General features: G+C 45.5%; 1 protein-coding gene across 2 annotated transcripts in view; it reads right to left on the reverse strand.

Annotated features, from left to right (window-relative positions):
• AXIN1 (axin 1) overlaps positions 1-14,151 on the reverse strand; it is a 72,218-nt gene that overhangs the window by 26,413 nt on the left and 31,654 nt on the right. For both annotated transcript variants that reach the window (XM_009324696.1, XM_009324695.1), the window contains exon 2: positions 5,083-5,223. In XM_009324696.1, coding sequence (XP_009322971.1) covers positions 5,083-5,223 — 141 coding nt within the window. The remainder of the gene's footprint in view (positions 1-5,082; positions 5,224-14,151) is intronic.

Consider the following 14,151-nt stretch of genomic DNA (forward strand, 5'->3'; position numbering starts at 1 on the left):
CGGCAGTGACACATTACGGGAGCAGAGCAATTTCCCCAAGCGTTGCTATACCGACAGGCTATTACGATAACTTTCATTAGGTGGCTTCATTTTCTTTAATGATGAACCTCCATTTGAAAAATAACTTAAGAGTCACAATGGTTAAAGAGTTTCATCGCATCACGACATGGCTCTTTCCAGACTGGATGGCAACAAAACAACTGCCAAATTTTTTTTTTGGGGGGGTGTGGGGGTGTGTGGAATCTGGGGGATTATTTTAGTCATCACTGGTAGGCATCAATAGACAACATTTCAGCTTAACCGCCGCACAAAACCCGGGCACCAGAACACAACTCGCACGCTAAAGCTGCACGGCCATTCGCGGGAAAAGCGGCATTATAGTAGAAGGTGCAATTTTTCTTTCTCTCTCTCTCTCTCTTTTTTTTTTTAATTCTCCCCAGCAGCAGTCCCAGCGGAAAGAGCGACTTTTGTTCCCAGCACAGTAGCGAAAGGCTGATAATGGCCTCTAATCTATCCGGCTTCAAACACATGTTCAGCCCCGCTGTGCTGCCTTTGATGTCATTTTAACTAGATTCCCCAATGCCACCTCTGAACTTGGAACATTCCTTCGTTCAATGTACTGTGCCAACTCAACCAGAGGAAGCAAATTCAAAGATAAGCACTTTAATTTTATCCCAACAAAACCTTATTCAATAGATGGGGGGAAAGCAAGGAAAACCAATACCGTACTTTTGTTTTCCTTTTGTCAGGCAGCTTGCTTTGAGATGTTTTCAATAGATAGAGAAATAATATATATATATAAAGAAAAAAAATCAAAACTTTTTTAGAGCACATCTACTTTTAAAATAAAACTTTCCAAAACTGTTTTTCCTTGTTTCATCACGTGATTTTCTCTAGCACCAGAAAGCTCTGCGCTGAAATGCGACGGGGGGGAGCAAGAGTATTTCTATCGTTTATTTAATGATAATGCAATTGGTTTGCTACTGGGGAAACGCGGGGGCTTCCTCTCCCCTCCAAACCAACCTGCAAGAGCCTCTGGTGAGCAGGGAGGTTTTGCTGTGGCTCTGCAGTTGGACTCTTCTAACAAGGGCTGTCTTTGCTCCTCTGTAGACAGCCTCCAAACCCAACCATTAAGTCTAACAAGTTGAAAATCGTCATTGAGGATCTTTTAAATTAAAAAGCTGTTAAACTTGTTTAAGTATAGCAGGACTCAAGGTCATTCTGGATCACTGGCCATAGGAAAGACAGGAAACAAATCCACAGCGAAGCTGATATTTTCTACCAATTACTCTTATCAAAGCACCACTGTCACCAAGAGACCTTTCTCACATAAAGAAGCACGATGGGAAAATCGCCAGGCATTTTGGCCAAAGGCCAGTCATCCAAGGAATAATATTTAATCTGCAAGGTTTTCTGAAGGAGTAACCACTGTCCTAAACCCCTTTGCTCTGGGGAATGGCCATCCCTACTCTAGGGCAGGTTCGACTGGAATTGGGGAAGAACGAGCATCCTTCCGGCCAAGCCCACGGGCACCAAAGGCTTCCCAAGCGCCCGGGGGAAGGCAAAGCTCATCTCCCAACCAAGATAAGCCAGGACACATGATAAGACCCAGAGGAAGGAGTATTGTTGTTTAGTTGGACCACAGCACTGGGCTAAAAAGGAGGCATTACCTCTTGTTTACCCATTGTAAGGTCTCGCAGAAATAAAGAGAAGAAAGACCTAAAGTATTTCTGCATCTGAATTGGAACATCACATGGCAATTTAATGCATTTCAGCTTCTGCCTGTTGCCTTCCTACCTAGATTTACTTTAATTTCCCTTGAGCGTCTCTGTTGTGACACCCCCTCCACCCCCCCAGAGGCTGCCTCCTCCGCTTGGGGAAGATGCTATCCGTATGCAGGGGTTATCCGAGACAGTAAGAGCAGTTCAGGACTCACCATAAATGCCATCGCAGGCCTGGGGCAGGCTCTGAGCAGCCTAGGAGCGAGGCAGAGCCTCAAAGCCCCGACCCACCACTGAACACCAGTGGTGAGCAACTCAGCCCCACCTGTGGCCATGGCATGCTTGCCGGGCTAGCGCTCGCCGGAGCTTTTCACCGTGTCCTCTCCAGACCTTGTCTCCACATAAACCAGCTAAAACAACACAGCTGCCATGCCGATTATAAAAACAAGTTTCAGCAGAGAGGACCTGAGCTGTTTTGCCTACAAGGGCAAAGGAATTCGTATGACACAGGAAGACTGAAAAATAATCAGTGGAGTGCAGGCATTTAAGAGCAATGTTTTTTAAGCCACTCAAAAAGCAAACTCCTCGAACAACAGGGACTGATAACATATTCGTTATATAAATTCAACCCATTAGAACAATATTTACCAGTGCTTGGAAAGACATCCTGTTGAAAGTTTGTCTTTTAGGCAAGCGTGCTTGTAGCTGGTAGCACAGAAATTACTTTTCAAAACACATAGGTGAGCTGGGTGCTCCCAAAAAGCCTGTGCCTGCCTCCCTTTGCCCCAGCTCAGGAGGCCAGATGGCCAGAGCATCGCCCAGGTCTTTGCTAGCAGCTTTGCACAGCTGGGCTGTGCATGCAGCCACATCCAAAGCCCGCTTTGTCATGATCCATACAATACCAAAGCTTGGACGGGAGCTGGTGACAACTGCAATACATCAGAGTACAAGCAACCGCTCAGTGTGTCTGCCTTCTCCACCAACTTGAGTTGGCCAACACTGGAAGAGCATGCCTTGCATCAAGCCATGCTCTCTGTGCGCCCACACATCCTCCTGGTTTACTATTAGCACTCCTCAATTAGCCGACGTTTGCATCCTGATTGTCTGGACACATTCTCCTCTGACGGAGGGTCACGGAGGTTTCCGCCTTGGGATCACACCCAGTTCATGCGTTGCCTTGGAGCAGAAGCTAGATTTCTTCATTACTGAGCTTGACTGCTGTATGCAAACAGCACACACAGGGAAGAACCTTGCTCATCAGCAAACAAGGCTTTTATTGCCATTTTCCTCAGAGGAGGCCTAAATCCAAAGCAATGAGACGTGCAAGTCTTGTCAAGCAGCAGGAGTCCCTTCTTTAACTTGCGTCTGGTTGTTCTTCATTTTTGCTGCCTTGAGCAATTCTGCAAAAATTCCTTTGAAACTCAGGAGGCAGATAGGTTCAGCAATGCCATGTAAAAACCGAACAAAACCTGGTACTGGAGTTTTAAAGGATGTAATGAAGAGCAAGTGTTGAAAACAGACAGAGTCTTTGTAAGCCAAAGGTCAAGGCTGTATGTCCAGAATCCCAATTTGGGGATCAATCTACGTGCATCCAGTTTGAGATGCACAGGAAGAAAGATCACAGGTTTACCCTTATGATTTTTGAGACTTACTTAAAACGAACCACTGAGATTGGGTTAGTTATTAGCAGAAGGCAGCACACGTATCAGTGGTAATTAAGGTCCTAGAAGCAGCCTATGGTGGGCATAGAAGGGATAAAATGCCTAAAGGAAAAAGGAGCAAAGAATAAAGAATGCATAGGATGGTCAAACAGAAATTATTCCGCCTATGAAAGAAATAAATTATGGCTACTGAAATAAAAATTAGGAGGGTGAAGAACTCTGGCATAAATGATCACAACTTATCACAGGTATAACCATCAGTGCAATCCCACGAGCCCGCTGAACCAGTGGAAAAGGAAGTGCTAAAAGCTAATTAATTTTGGAGAGTTCTTACATCTGTCTCTCCCGATAACAAGAAGTTACGTGACCCCTGCTAGCTTCAGAGTACCCCTCCATATAAATTGATGAATATGAAGAATCACAGAAGGATGTGGCAAAGCAGCTGGATTTGTATCAAACTGAGCCTTTAATTAGCGGTCCTCTACAGCTTTCTGTCCCAGGGGCATCCTCCGCCTCCCATGCCCCTTTGGCCAAGGTCTGCCTCCTCCATTTTGCAACATGACATGGATAAGGTGTGAGGAGCTGGTGCCAGTGAGCAGAGCGGACTCAATAACTGCTCCTAAATGGCTCCAAGCCTCTGCAGAGCCAGAGACAAACATGCTACTGTCTCGCATAGAGCCACCACAGCAGATACAGAAGTCCCCTTACCATGTCGCACATTCACCAGCTCACTGTGTTAACTGAGGGCAGGTGGGGAACTCTTGCAGCACCCATTAACATCCGCAACACAGGCTAGAAAGTTTCTCCAACAAGGTCTGACAGCTCCTGACATTCACACTGACACTAAATGGGCCTCTTGGAGGACTTTGTGTTTACAGCACTGCCATTAATAAAACCCTCTCCTAATTCTGTAAACCTGTCATCTTTCACTTGAAGAATCAAAGGGTTTCTGCTCTACAGAAAGACACTTTGCATTTGCACTAGTAAAAAACAGACCAAACATTGAATATTTTTGCCCAAATCCTTCTTTTATCACACAGATGCAGTCACAACAAAATCCCGTAACCCCTTTTTTCTCCCTTTGCAGACCATCTTTAAGGAAGGTATCTTATGGGTGAGATACAGGGTGCTGTCATGAAGGTAGGAACTAGAAAAAAGAAAAAAAGATTTGGCAGGAGCTTATTGGTACAAGTTGTGTTAAAGTGCAGCGGTCACCAGATATATACTACAACTGGTCAGTCACCAATCCTACTGAAGAGCAATCGCAGACTGAGCACAATTTGGCAGCAAAAAACCTCCAGAGGAGAAGTACCCAGGTAAGCAGAAAGCTCCGTCTGACATTCAGAAGATACTACATCTCCAAACACTTACTACAAAGCCATCCAACATTTCCAATATTCTTGCACCTGGCAAGAAACACTGCAGGAACTCCGACCGAGCATCGCTTGTTTTAGTTCACTCAAACCATTTGATGTTGCAAATGTTCCCAAGACCGTCAAGGCTGAGTAGCCTGCACAGTGACGAAACAATCCCGCTTGAAAGGAAAGCGAGAATGATCACGACCTTGGTCTAGTCAGATATTCCCCCCAACACCAGCTGTGGCAAAACCTCCCCCAGACCAACACAACAGCAGCACCACCGCTAAAGAAACAAACACGCTATTGTCCCACTTATTGCCCCACCTGACTGGAGTTACTTACACGCTGCTGTCCGTCAGCGACATCGTATCGGCATCACTGGACATGCTCTGCTGCTCGCTGTCGTTGGCACTGGTCGCTGGTGCCAAAGCATAGCCTGTGTTGACATAGTAAGGGTTAACAGGCTCTCTCCACGACCCATGCCTGCAAGAAAAATGAGAGAGTCAAATTAGAAGGACACAGCCTTGACCATTCTCTGCATCACTGGGCAGAAGGACCCTGCCTGGAGCCCCAGCATCGGTGACAGGCTACAGACTAAGCTGTGTTAAGTTGCACTGATAGAACCATGAACAATTTGACTCATAACTGGAAGCAAAAGGGAATTAATGGGGTAATGACAGTGATACTATTAGAATTGAAGAAGAGAGGGGACAAGACTATATGGAAGAAGTCCAGTTCCCATCAGGATTTATTGTGTCCATCGGCTAACTGCTTAGCATCGTCATTCTATGAGCAAGGCAGGACATCTAAAAGCAATACCTAGATAATGAGACAGCATTTTTCTTAGTCAAATCAGGTTTCTTTCTACTCTTCCAACTGCAAGGGATGTGTAGCATGGCTCACCCATTCTATGCTTGCTTTTGCACCCCTCTCTACTTTCCTACAACATGTTTGCCAAGAGAGGGAGGTAAAGCAAGAAATGGCTGTTGCTAACAACGCAGTACCTAAAGCCGACCTCAAATGTCACACTTGGGTACATCAAACACTTGCAAATTCCACCAGGAAGGACCATCTAATCGCACCAGCTTTTCCAATGGACAGTCTGGCCATGGATCTATGGAGGCTACTTTGTACACAACCACACGCCTTGTCCTGCGGACATGTTATTCAAGTACACGTGCGAGCAGGCCAACCTCCTCTTCTTAAAGAAAATGGTAGAAGAGAGACTGCCTGCGTGAGCTAACTTGGGAAGAGAGTTCCTTGCCCAGGAGGAGACCTGCATTAATGGTGAAGCAGCCTGTGAAACAAGCAGGCAAGCAGCTCCTTCACACCGACTCTGCCACCGGCATAGAAAAGCTACTGCTGCCAGCGTGCCTCTAGCTCTGCTATACCGCAGGACAGTCAGGCCACGCAGGCATCTTGTTGTCACTGCAAGTCATTTTGCAGTTTGCCAGAAGGAGGAACAAGCTGAAACACTCACACCAACACAGCATCATTTAATCCCTCACTCTCCCTGCCTACCCCTCTGCATGAAGAGCAGCACTTGTAAGATATCCTGAAGTTGATAAATTCCTGGGTTTTCCAAGCTCTGTTACCAGCTCTGAAAACCAGAGTCCTGTTTTAATTCAGATCACGAAGCTCATCAGTATGATCTTTTATTAAGTAACTCAGTAACCAGCACCTGGTTGATGTGGTTTGTAATGGACCTTGAGCAAACACCTCCAAGGAGGACATATCACGCCATTTGTGCTTCCCTGTTCTGCTGCGAAAAGCTTTTCTGGCTGTACTGCAGTGGTCAAAGTCCTACAGACAACAGAAAGCAGTCCTTGCCCTGATGAGTTTACATTTCGATAAGACAAGGAAACCCATGAGAAATGCACAGATGGAAGGACTGGAGGCGAGGAAGTCACCAGGCAAAGGCAAAAGTTGGCAGTTTCTGCATATTTGTACAGAGTACGAACACAGGATAGCCACTGCATGAACTGGGACTAGCAGACAATCCATTTAAGGTAGAGCTCTTCAGAATAATTTATGTATAATATGGTACTCAGCGTACAAGGATGGAAGCATTACCAAAGTATTTTAAAACCTGAATATGGCAGGGCTATAGCCTTCAGCTAGCACACAACTCATACAGCTCCTATTCACCATGCCCTTCTGCTCCTAGACCCAGACAATTTTCCTTGTAATACAAGGCGTCATGGATATTTGCTGGTCACTAAGAAAAATGATATTGTTTTAGGTCCATTATGGGGTCAGTTAGAAACAAATTACCCTCCTATTCTCACAAAGAGAAAACTAGTATTTTGCTTGCCACAAACCAACACCACCTCCAAGCTATTTCTCCTCGGAGGACAAAGCTCAGTGTAGTTGCAGAGTGGTGCAAAGAGCATCCAAAACTGAGTCACCTGAGGTTTTTCATGACTGTTTGAGGCAAAGGCAGTCTTGGGAGATTTCTCCACGCTTGGGTGCAGTACAGAGTCAGTTGGGTACGAACGCTTACGGGCACCGTGGGATGGCGAGTCACCACGGATGTCATCTAGCACACAAACTTTCTGTCTGTCACTGTAAATGCACTGGAGCAACCTTATTTCTGTATTCCACCAGTTTTCAGAACAGCTTTCTAGGGCAAATATTTAAGGCTGGAAATAATTTGAACAAGTTCACCCTAAAAAGCAAGGTATAATAAGTGAAAACCTTACCAGCCCCCCTTCACCAGTTCTCCCCTTGCATAACGGCCCGTTCTGAGCGTTAAAGGAGTGCTGTGCAGTGCAACCCTCCTGTCACATCTGATATGACAATTGCGTGATGGAGGCTGATACAACCTCTTAAATTGAGGCAGGAATGACGGACAGCTCAGGCCTTCCCTGCGGGCAAAGAGACGGATGCTTTTTGGATAACCCAATTAAAATATAGCATCAACTTCTAGTGGACCTTCTGCCAGGACTATCTGGAAGCAGCATGGATTATTCTCACAGTATATTAAGAAAGCACTAAGATATATAGGAAAAAAATGCAGAGATCAATCAATTTCTCCTTTGTATCTGCTGATACAAAGGCAGAGCGGGAGAGAGCATCTGAAGAGTTTGTCAGGTATGGATCTGAGATGGCTGAAGGAACCAAGAGCGAGCAGATGGGTGCCGGGTGGTCCCTGGCCCCTCTGGAGGGGTTGGGATGGACGGGCTCTCCCGCAGCACTCCACGGCTGTGGGCTTCCCACTGAGGACGCAGGCAAGAGTTTGGTCACAACTGTTGTATTTAGCTAAAATTACACACTTAAGCATGTATACAACAGGGATTACTTCCATTTTAGCTCTGCCTCTAATACATCAATGCAAATGTAAACTTTCGGTAAGCGTAAGTAGATGGAAAGGGTATAGGATTTCAAAGCAATCATAACAGGTTACATTACTTTTGAGGAATCCATCTGTATTCAATCCTTCTCCTAATGTTCCCTCTCTCTGACAACTCTCTTCAGCTGGCTCCTATCACTATTTGAATGTTTTGTGCCGTGCCTCTGAAGAACGCTTTCAACATCTATTAGGAGGAAAACATTAAAGGAACATGGAGTCTAACAAAAAAAAAAACCCTGGTCACTTCTGATCTGGGAGGGGAGGCTGCTTTAAAAGGGATACAGGCACACTCAGAGCGATTTGAAATGTCAGCTAAAAACCTCACATACCGAGCTCTATGTGCTGATAAGGGCGATAAAAGGAAAGGTGAGCATTTAAAGTTAGACTTCACAAAAATTCCTGCAGACTTCCGGATTTTTTTCTTTTTGATGGAAAGAGCAATGAACGGTTTTGAAATGAACACAGAACATTTCACACATTGCAGAAATAAAGCTGCATGTCTCTTATGCAGCTCTCAGTTGCTCAACCCTCAAAATAATCACATAGGGAACAATTATAATAGAGATCACAGCGACCCAAGTAAGTCAACCTGACCAGCTGCCTTTTCTTTGCATAAAGCCCTCCACTGACCCCTGTCAATTTTGGTAATGCTGACAAGGGCCAAAACCGTGGTAGAAAAACAGCAAGCACCTCCTTAGGGCTTCTTTCTACCTGTTCAGAGTTTATTTTGCATGTTGTCTCAGCTGCATCCCATCCCCAAATCTCCCACTCCTCTAACCAAGACCAGCACACAGCACTCTGAACATTAGCACCATCAGATCTTGGAGCTTCAACGTAAGTGCCAAGAGAGGTGAGGTCCTCTTCAGTCCTCTTGTCCTAGCTGGAGTTCCCACTGCATCGCGAGTCCCTAAGGGCATCCTTCTCCTTCCAGCCTGGGATCCCCAGTCTCCTTCACACAGCTCCCCACTGACGGCTATTTCAATTTTAAATCAAAGACGGAAAGTCCCCAATTTTTGCCCAACATGCTACTTTTTGCTCTTCGCAAAAAGAGCACGCTCTGGCTGGCATGCTCTGGAGAAGCACTGCATCACCTTCAGAATCCACAGCGGCACCTTCAGAATCCACAGCGGAAGAAAGATCTCACAGATCCTGCCTGCAAACCCAAACCCACACGGCACTCCCTTTGGTTCTCAACAGTTACGTACCTACTTCATTGATGTTCTTCATCAAGCATGGAAAAAAAAAAACCTAAGGCAAGAAGGAAACTTTCTTGGAGATGAAAGACCTGTAGGCAACTAATTTCTGTAGAATTTAAATTTTCATTGGAGGGATGTCGTGGTTTAACCCCAGCTGGCAACTAAGCCCCACACAGCCGCTCGCTCACTCTCCCCCGGTGGGATGGGGGAGAGAATCAGAAGAGTAAAAGTGAGAAAACTCGTGGGTTGAGATAAAGACAGTTTAATAGGGAAAGCAAAAGCCGTGCAGGCAAGCAAACAAAACAAGGCATTCATTCACTCCTTCCCATCGGCGGGCAGGTGTTCAGCCATCCCCAGGAAAGCAGGGCTCCATCACGTGTAACGGTGACTGGGGAAGACAAACGCCATCACTCCAAACATCCCCCCTTCCTTCTTCTTCCCCCAGCTTTATATGCTGAGCATGATGCCATATGGTGTGGAATGTCCCTTTGGTCAGTTGGGGTCAGCTGTCCCGGCTGTGTCCCCTCCCAACTTCTTGTGCCCCCCCAGCCCGCTCGCTGGTGGGGTGGGGTGAGGAGCACAGAGAAGGCTGACTCTGTGTCAGCACTGCTCAGCAGTAACGAAAACATCCCTGTGTTATCAACACTGTTTCCAGCACAAATCCAAAACGCAGCCCCATACTAGCTACTATGAAGAAAATTAACTCTATCCCAGGCAAAACCAGCACAAGGGAATAAATTGCACAACACTATTGGCAGGGCTGTGAGACATAGTCCTCCCAAGTCTACTAGCAGTTCCAGTGTGGTTCGAGCAGCTCCCAGTCTAACAGGGAAGCTGATCAGATCCATCAGTTTTCATTGCTACCACCTTCTCCAGCTCTAGCACTGAATTTTTACGACACTGACATTTTCTGGAAGAAAATTTTTATTCAAAAGAATTGAAGTTGTGATAGAATCCAGGCAGGCTGGCAGTGCTCCTCTTGCAAGGGTCCCCCATCTCTCACTCCCCTGAGACAAGTGCATCTCCAAACTCCCTGGTGGCATGGTGAGGCACCTCCAAACCCCTGTACCATCAAGGAAGCAGCACTAGATTATTAAACCCAAGAGATAAAGATTCGTGAAGCTGACAACCACAAAACCCCAACGCATTCTGCTTACGTTCCCCCAAACAGCACTTCCAGAAGATTTCCTCCCATGACATACTCTGAACCTTTGGTCACCAGGGTTTGGATGAGCAGCTCATTTTTAGCATGGGAGAAATCCCATTTTCTAGACTGCTTGAGCCATGAGGCAGCTGACAATCACCCAGACTTCATGAGTTGCCTTGGAAAGCTCTGAGTTGCAGGAGAAGTGGGGCCGGGGGTACATCCTAGGGAAGGACACCCCAAAACGGGCTCTGCAGAAACTCAGGATCTCTTGCCACAGCTGACAGCAGGTCGAGTAGCTGTGATACCCTCCCTCCTGCACAGCAGCGAGGAACCTCGCAGCAGGACACGATTCCTCCTTTCCTCTTTTGGTGGGTGGCGTCTGAGCTGAGAGATGGTGCGCGGAGACCACAGAGCAGGGCTGCAACTCAATGAGACCCAGTTACCGAGTCTCTGTGCTCCCACCCTGCTTTTTCACACCAACCTCTGACAACTTAGTTTAAACTTTTATAGTCCTGGGTTTTTCAATATGACTATTTCCAGAACTACATTTGCAGGAGGAAACCAGGACTAAGCCCTACACTTATTTGGTGTCTCTGGTCATTTTGTCTTTGTGATTGGGAGGACGCAGTCTAATGCTGAGACATCCTTCCAGCTCATTATTTTAACATCTCCCATTTATTCAGTGTGAAAAAATTAATTTTTCCATTGAAAAAGTTAGGTACTTCCACCAAAGAAAAAAAAAAAAGCTTTGAAAATGACAGCTCACTGCGTCTCTGGCTGGCCAGACACGACCAAGCAGAGCTCCCTTACTTCCCATACTTACATCTACCAAGAAGTGGGTGACTGTCACTTCATACAATACCACATTTCATTATCCCAACCAGTCAATCAAATTAAAAGGTGCACGTGTTAGCATATGATGTACGAGCTGAAGCAAATCCCTTCAGCGTATTTAAATAGCATGTGCTGACAAGAGTGTTCGAGCGGCAGGGTCACCTTTAAACAAGGGATTAGAACAGCATCCACCAAGAAGTCTGACTTACAAGATTACATTAACCTACCACTTGAACAGAAAAGTCTCCGTTTCCAGTCCATGGTACCAACAACCATCACAAAAGTTGCACCATACTGGGTATAAAACTATTAGAAATGTCCCAAAGCATTCACAGTGTTCCCCAATACATCATCATGGGTACGTTTTGGAGCTAAGAACACAACGTCTATGAAGATGCAAAGCTGAAAACCTTTACTCCTGACTGGATTTAACCTGCATTAAAGACACAAAGTCTGCTCAAGAGGTTAAAATTGGGGATTTAGCTGATAATTTGATTGCAGATCCTCGGGGTTGCTCCACTTAAAACTCTTCCCAATTACTGCGAGTACTCAGACGCTGCTGTGCATCTCAACTTTATCACTGCCAATGTCAAGCTAATCACATGTGTTCTAGGCAAGGGCAGCTTCTTCAAAGATCACATCAATTCTGGACAAGTTAATCTGTTCTTTGAGGTCTCCAGATGGCTCTCGCCAAGAAAGTTCACTTCCAGCCCTGCAGCCGGCGAGCGCAGCGGCCCCGGCGCTCTGCAGAGCATTACAAAGGAACCAGATCAAAGTTGTGCCTTACAAAAAAATGAAATCTGAAGTTTGAAAAGCAACAGCAGCCTGTCACTTGTAGGCTTAAAGATGACTTCTGCATGCTCCAGCTATCAGGGAATTTATGATTACAGTCTGCCTTTTAAAAGCTGATGAAAAAACCGACACTCTTTAGCGCTCCTTGCCTTTGCAAATCTGTATCTTCTTCTGTGCTTATTCATCCTCCCACGCTGGAGGAAGAAGGGAAATAAATAAAAACTTAACTAAAAGTACAGATAAGGGCTCCTCTTCTCTTTTATTCTAAGGCATTCAATTCCATTTTAGGAGTACACAGAGATTATTTTAGGGGGAGCTTCAGTAATTATTGCAAAGTATTAAAGTACAGTTACAAAAGCTAAACCCAAGATCTACTAGCCTGAGTTTCCAATTTCTCACTTCTTTGCATTTACCAAGGACATACTACTTCTCAGGCAGGACTAAGGTACAGAAGATGCATTCATTAAAACCAATAATTTAGATCATAGGATACAGCAAGGTGGGTGAGAAAAGTGATTTAGAATTTGTCAGAATCTAGAGGAAGGAAGCAGAAATACAGGAAATAGATTGTTTGCCTTAGGAGGCAAATAAAGACTAGATAGGCTAAATATTGTGGCTGTATTGCCCTATCGCCACCATAACCTTCTTAGGAAAGGCTTTCAGACAACAGGATGCAACCACTGCGTTCTAAGGAAACTGCAGAACAAGTCCCTCAAGATTTCATCTGACCGTGCATCTACAAATAAGCCCTCCTGGCTCCTCCTTCCCAACAGAGGCAAGGCTGTGCTCATTCATCGTCCCAATTTAATACTACATTTTGTCCACTAGTTACAGATTTAAAATAAAAACTGTAAAAATCCAATTTTGACACACAATAAAGTCAAGTCCTTCCTAAAAACAATGCACGTCTTCCCTAGAGTAAGACCAAAAACCTCATTTATTTAATAGCTCAACACACAAGAAATGAATGAAAATAAGAGAAAATGCAGGGAACACAATGCCTACACATGAATTAACAGGACACTTGGATCAACTTCCTGAAATAAAGTGAACATCGCAGAACATTTTGTTCCATACCTAACAATAACAGGTATCTGCTTAGACTCCTTTCAACATATTAGTCTGAATTTATACCATAACATACTTTGGGTTTTTTTAACATGATAACATGATTAATATGAATCTTTATCCATTATGAAAGGTTGACATTAAATAGGGACATTTACTATAAAATATACAGGATATTTGGCTGCACTAATTGTGATTGAACAAGAGCCTTACTGCTTTGGAGCAGCCTGGCTCCCTCAGTCTTTCAAAAGCCTCTGTAGCGACTTAAGAAGCTATAAAACCAGGGCAAACCCAGCATCTCCTGTGTACCTTTTGGATATCCAGGGTATATGGCTCCTACCGATAAGCCACAGTCACCTCTGTGCCATGGCCTTTGTCAGACAATACTCCATAGGAGAATTATTTTTAGTATTTTATTAAAAGGGACAGAATCAAGCTTGCACAGGGATGTGCCGAACATCCACACTTGTTGTGTGAATCATCACAACAAAGTGCATCCTGAACGCAGTGAGAGGACCTTGAACCCAAGGACCAAATCCTCCTGACACCTCCGGAACAGAGAGGTCCTGCCCAGGACAACAAGCCTAAGGAGGACTGTCAGAATAGTAGCATCAATGTGCTTTAAGGTCATGTTTTGCATTAAAATAAATACAAATCTTTTCAAATCACAGGGCCCATCTACATGAGCCTCGCAGCTTGCCCAGGAGCTTGAGTTCCCGTCCCCAGGCAAGGGACGCCATGCTCCAGCACGCTCCCCGAGTGCTCCAGCTGCCCAAGGGCCTGGGTGAGAACCAGCCCACAGCAACCCCCCCTGAAACAAGTGGGAACCCAGTCCTTACTCCCCACTCTTTGACCCTCCCAATGTGCTCTCCCTGGGCCACGGGGCTCGCTAGCGTGGGCACGGGCACTAATGCCGTCTCCTTTCCCGTCGCTTAAGCTGAGGGCTGGGGAAAATTTGGCAACAAGCTGATAGGCAAGACCTCTCCACTCTGCTAATTGGCTTCTCAGAGTGAAATGACATC

Source organism: Pygoscelis adeliae, unplaced genomic scaffold (assembly GCF_000699105.1).
Source record: "Pygoscelis adeliae isolate BGI_AS28 unplaced genomic scaffold, ASM69910v1 Scaffold85, whole genome shotgun sequence".
NCBI classification, from domain to species: Eukaryota; Metazoa; Chordata; class Aves; order Sphenisciformes; family Spheniscidae; genus Pygoscelis; species Pygoscelis adeliae.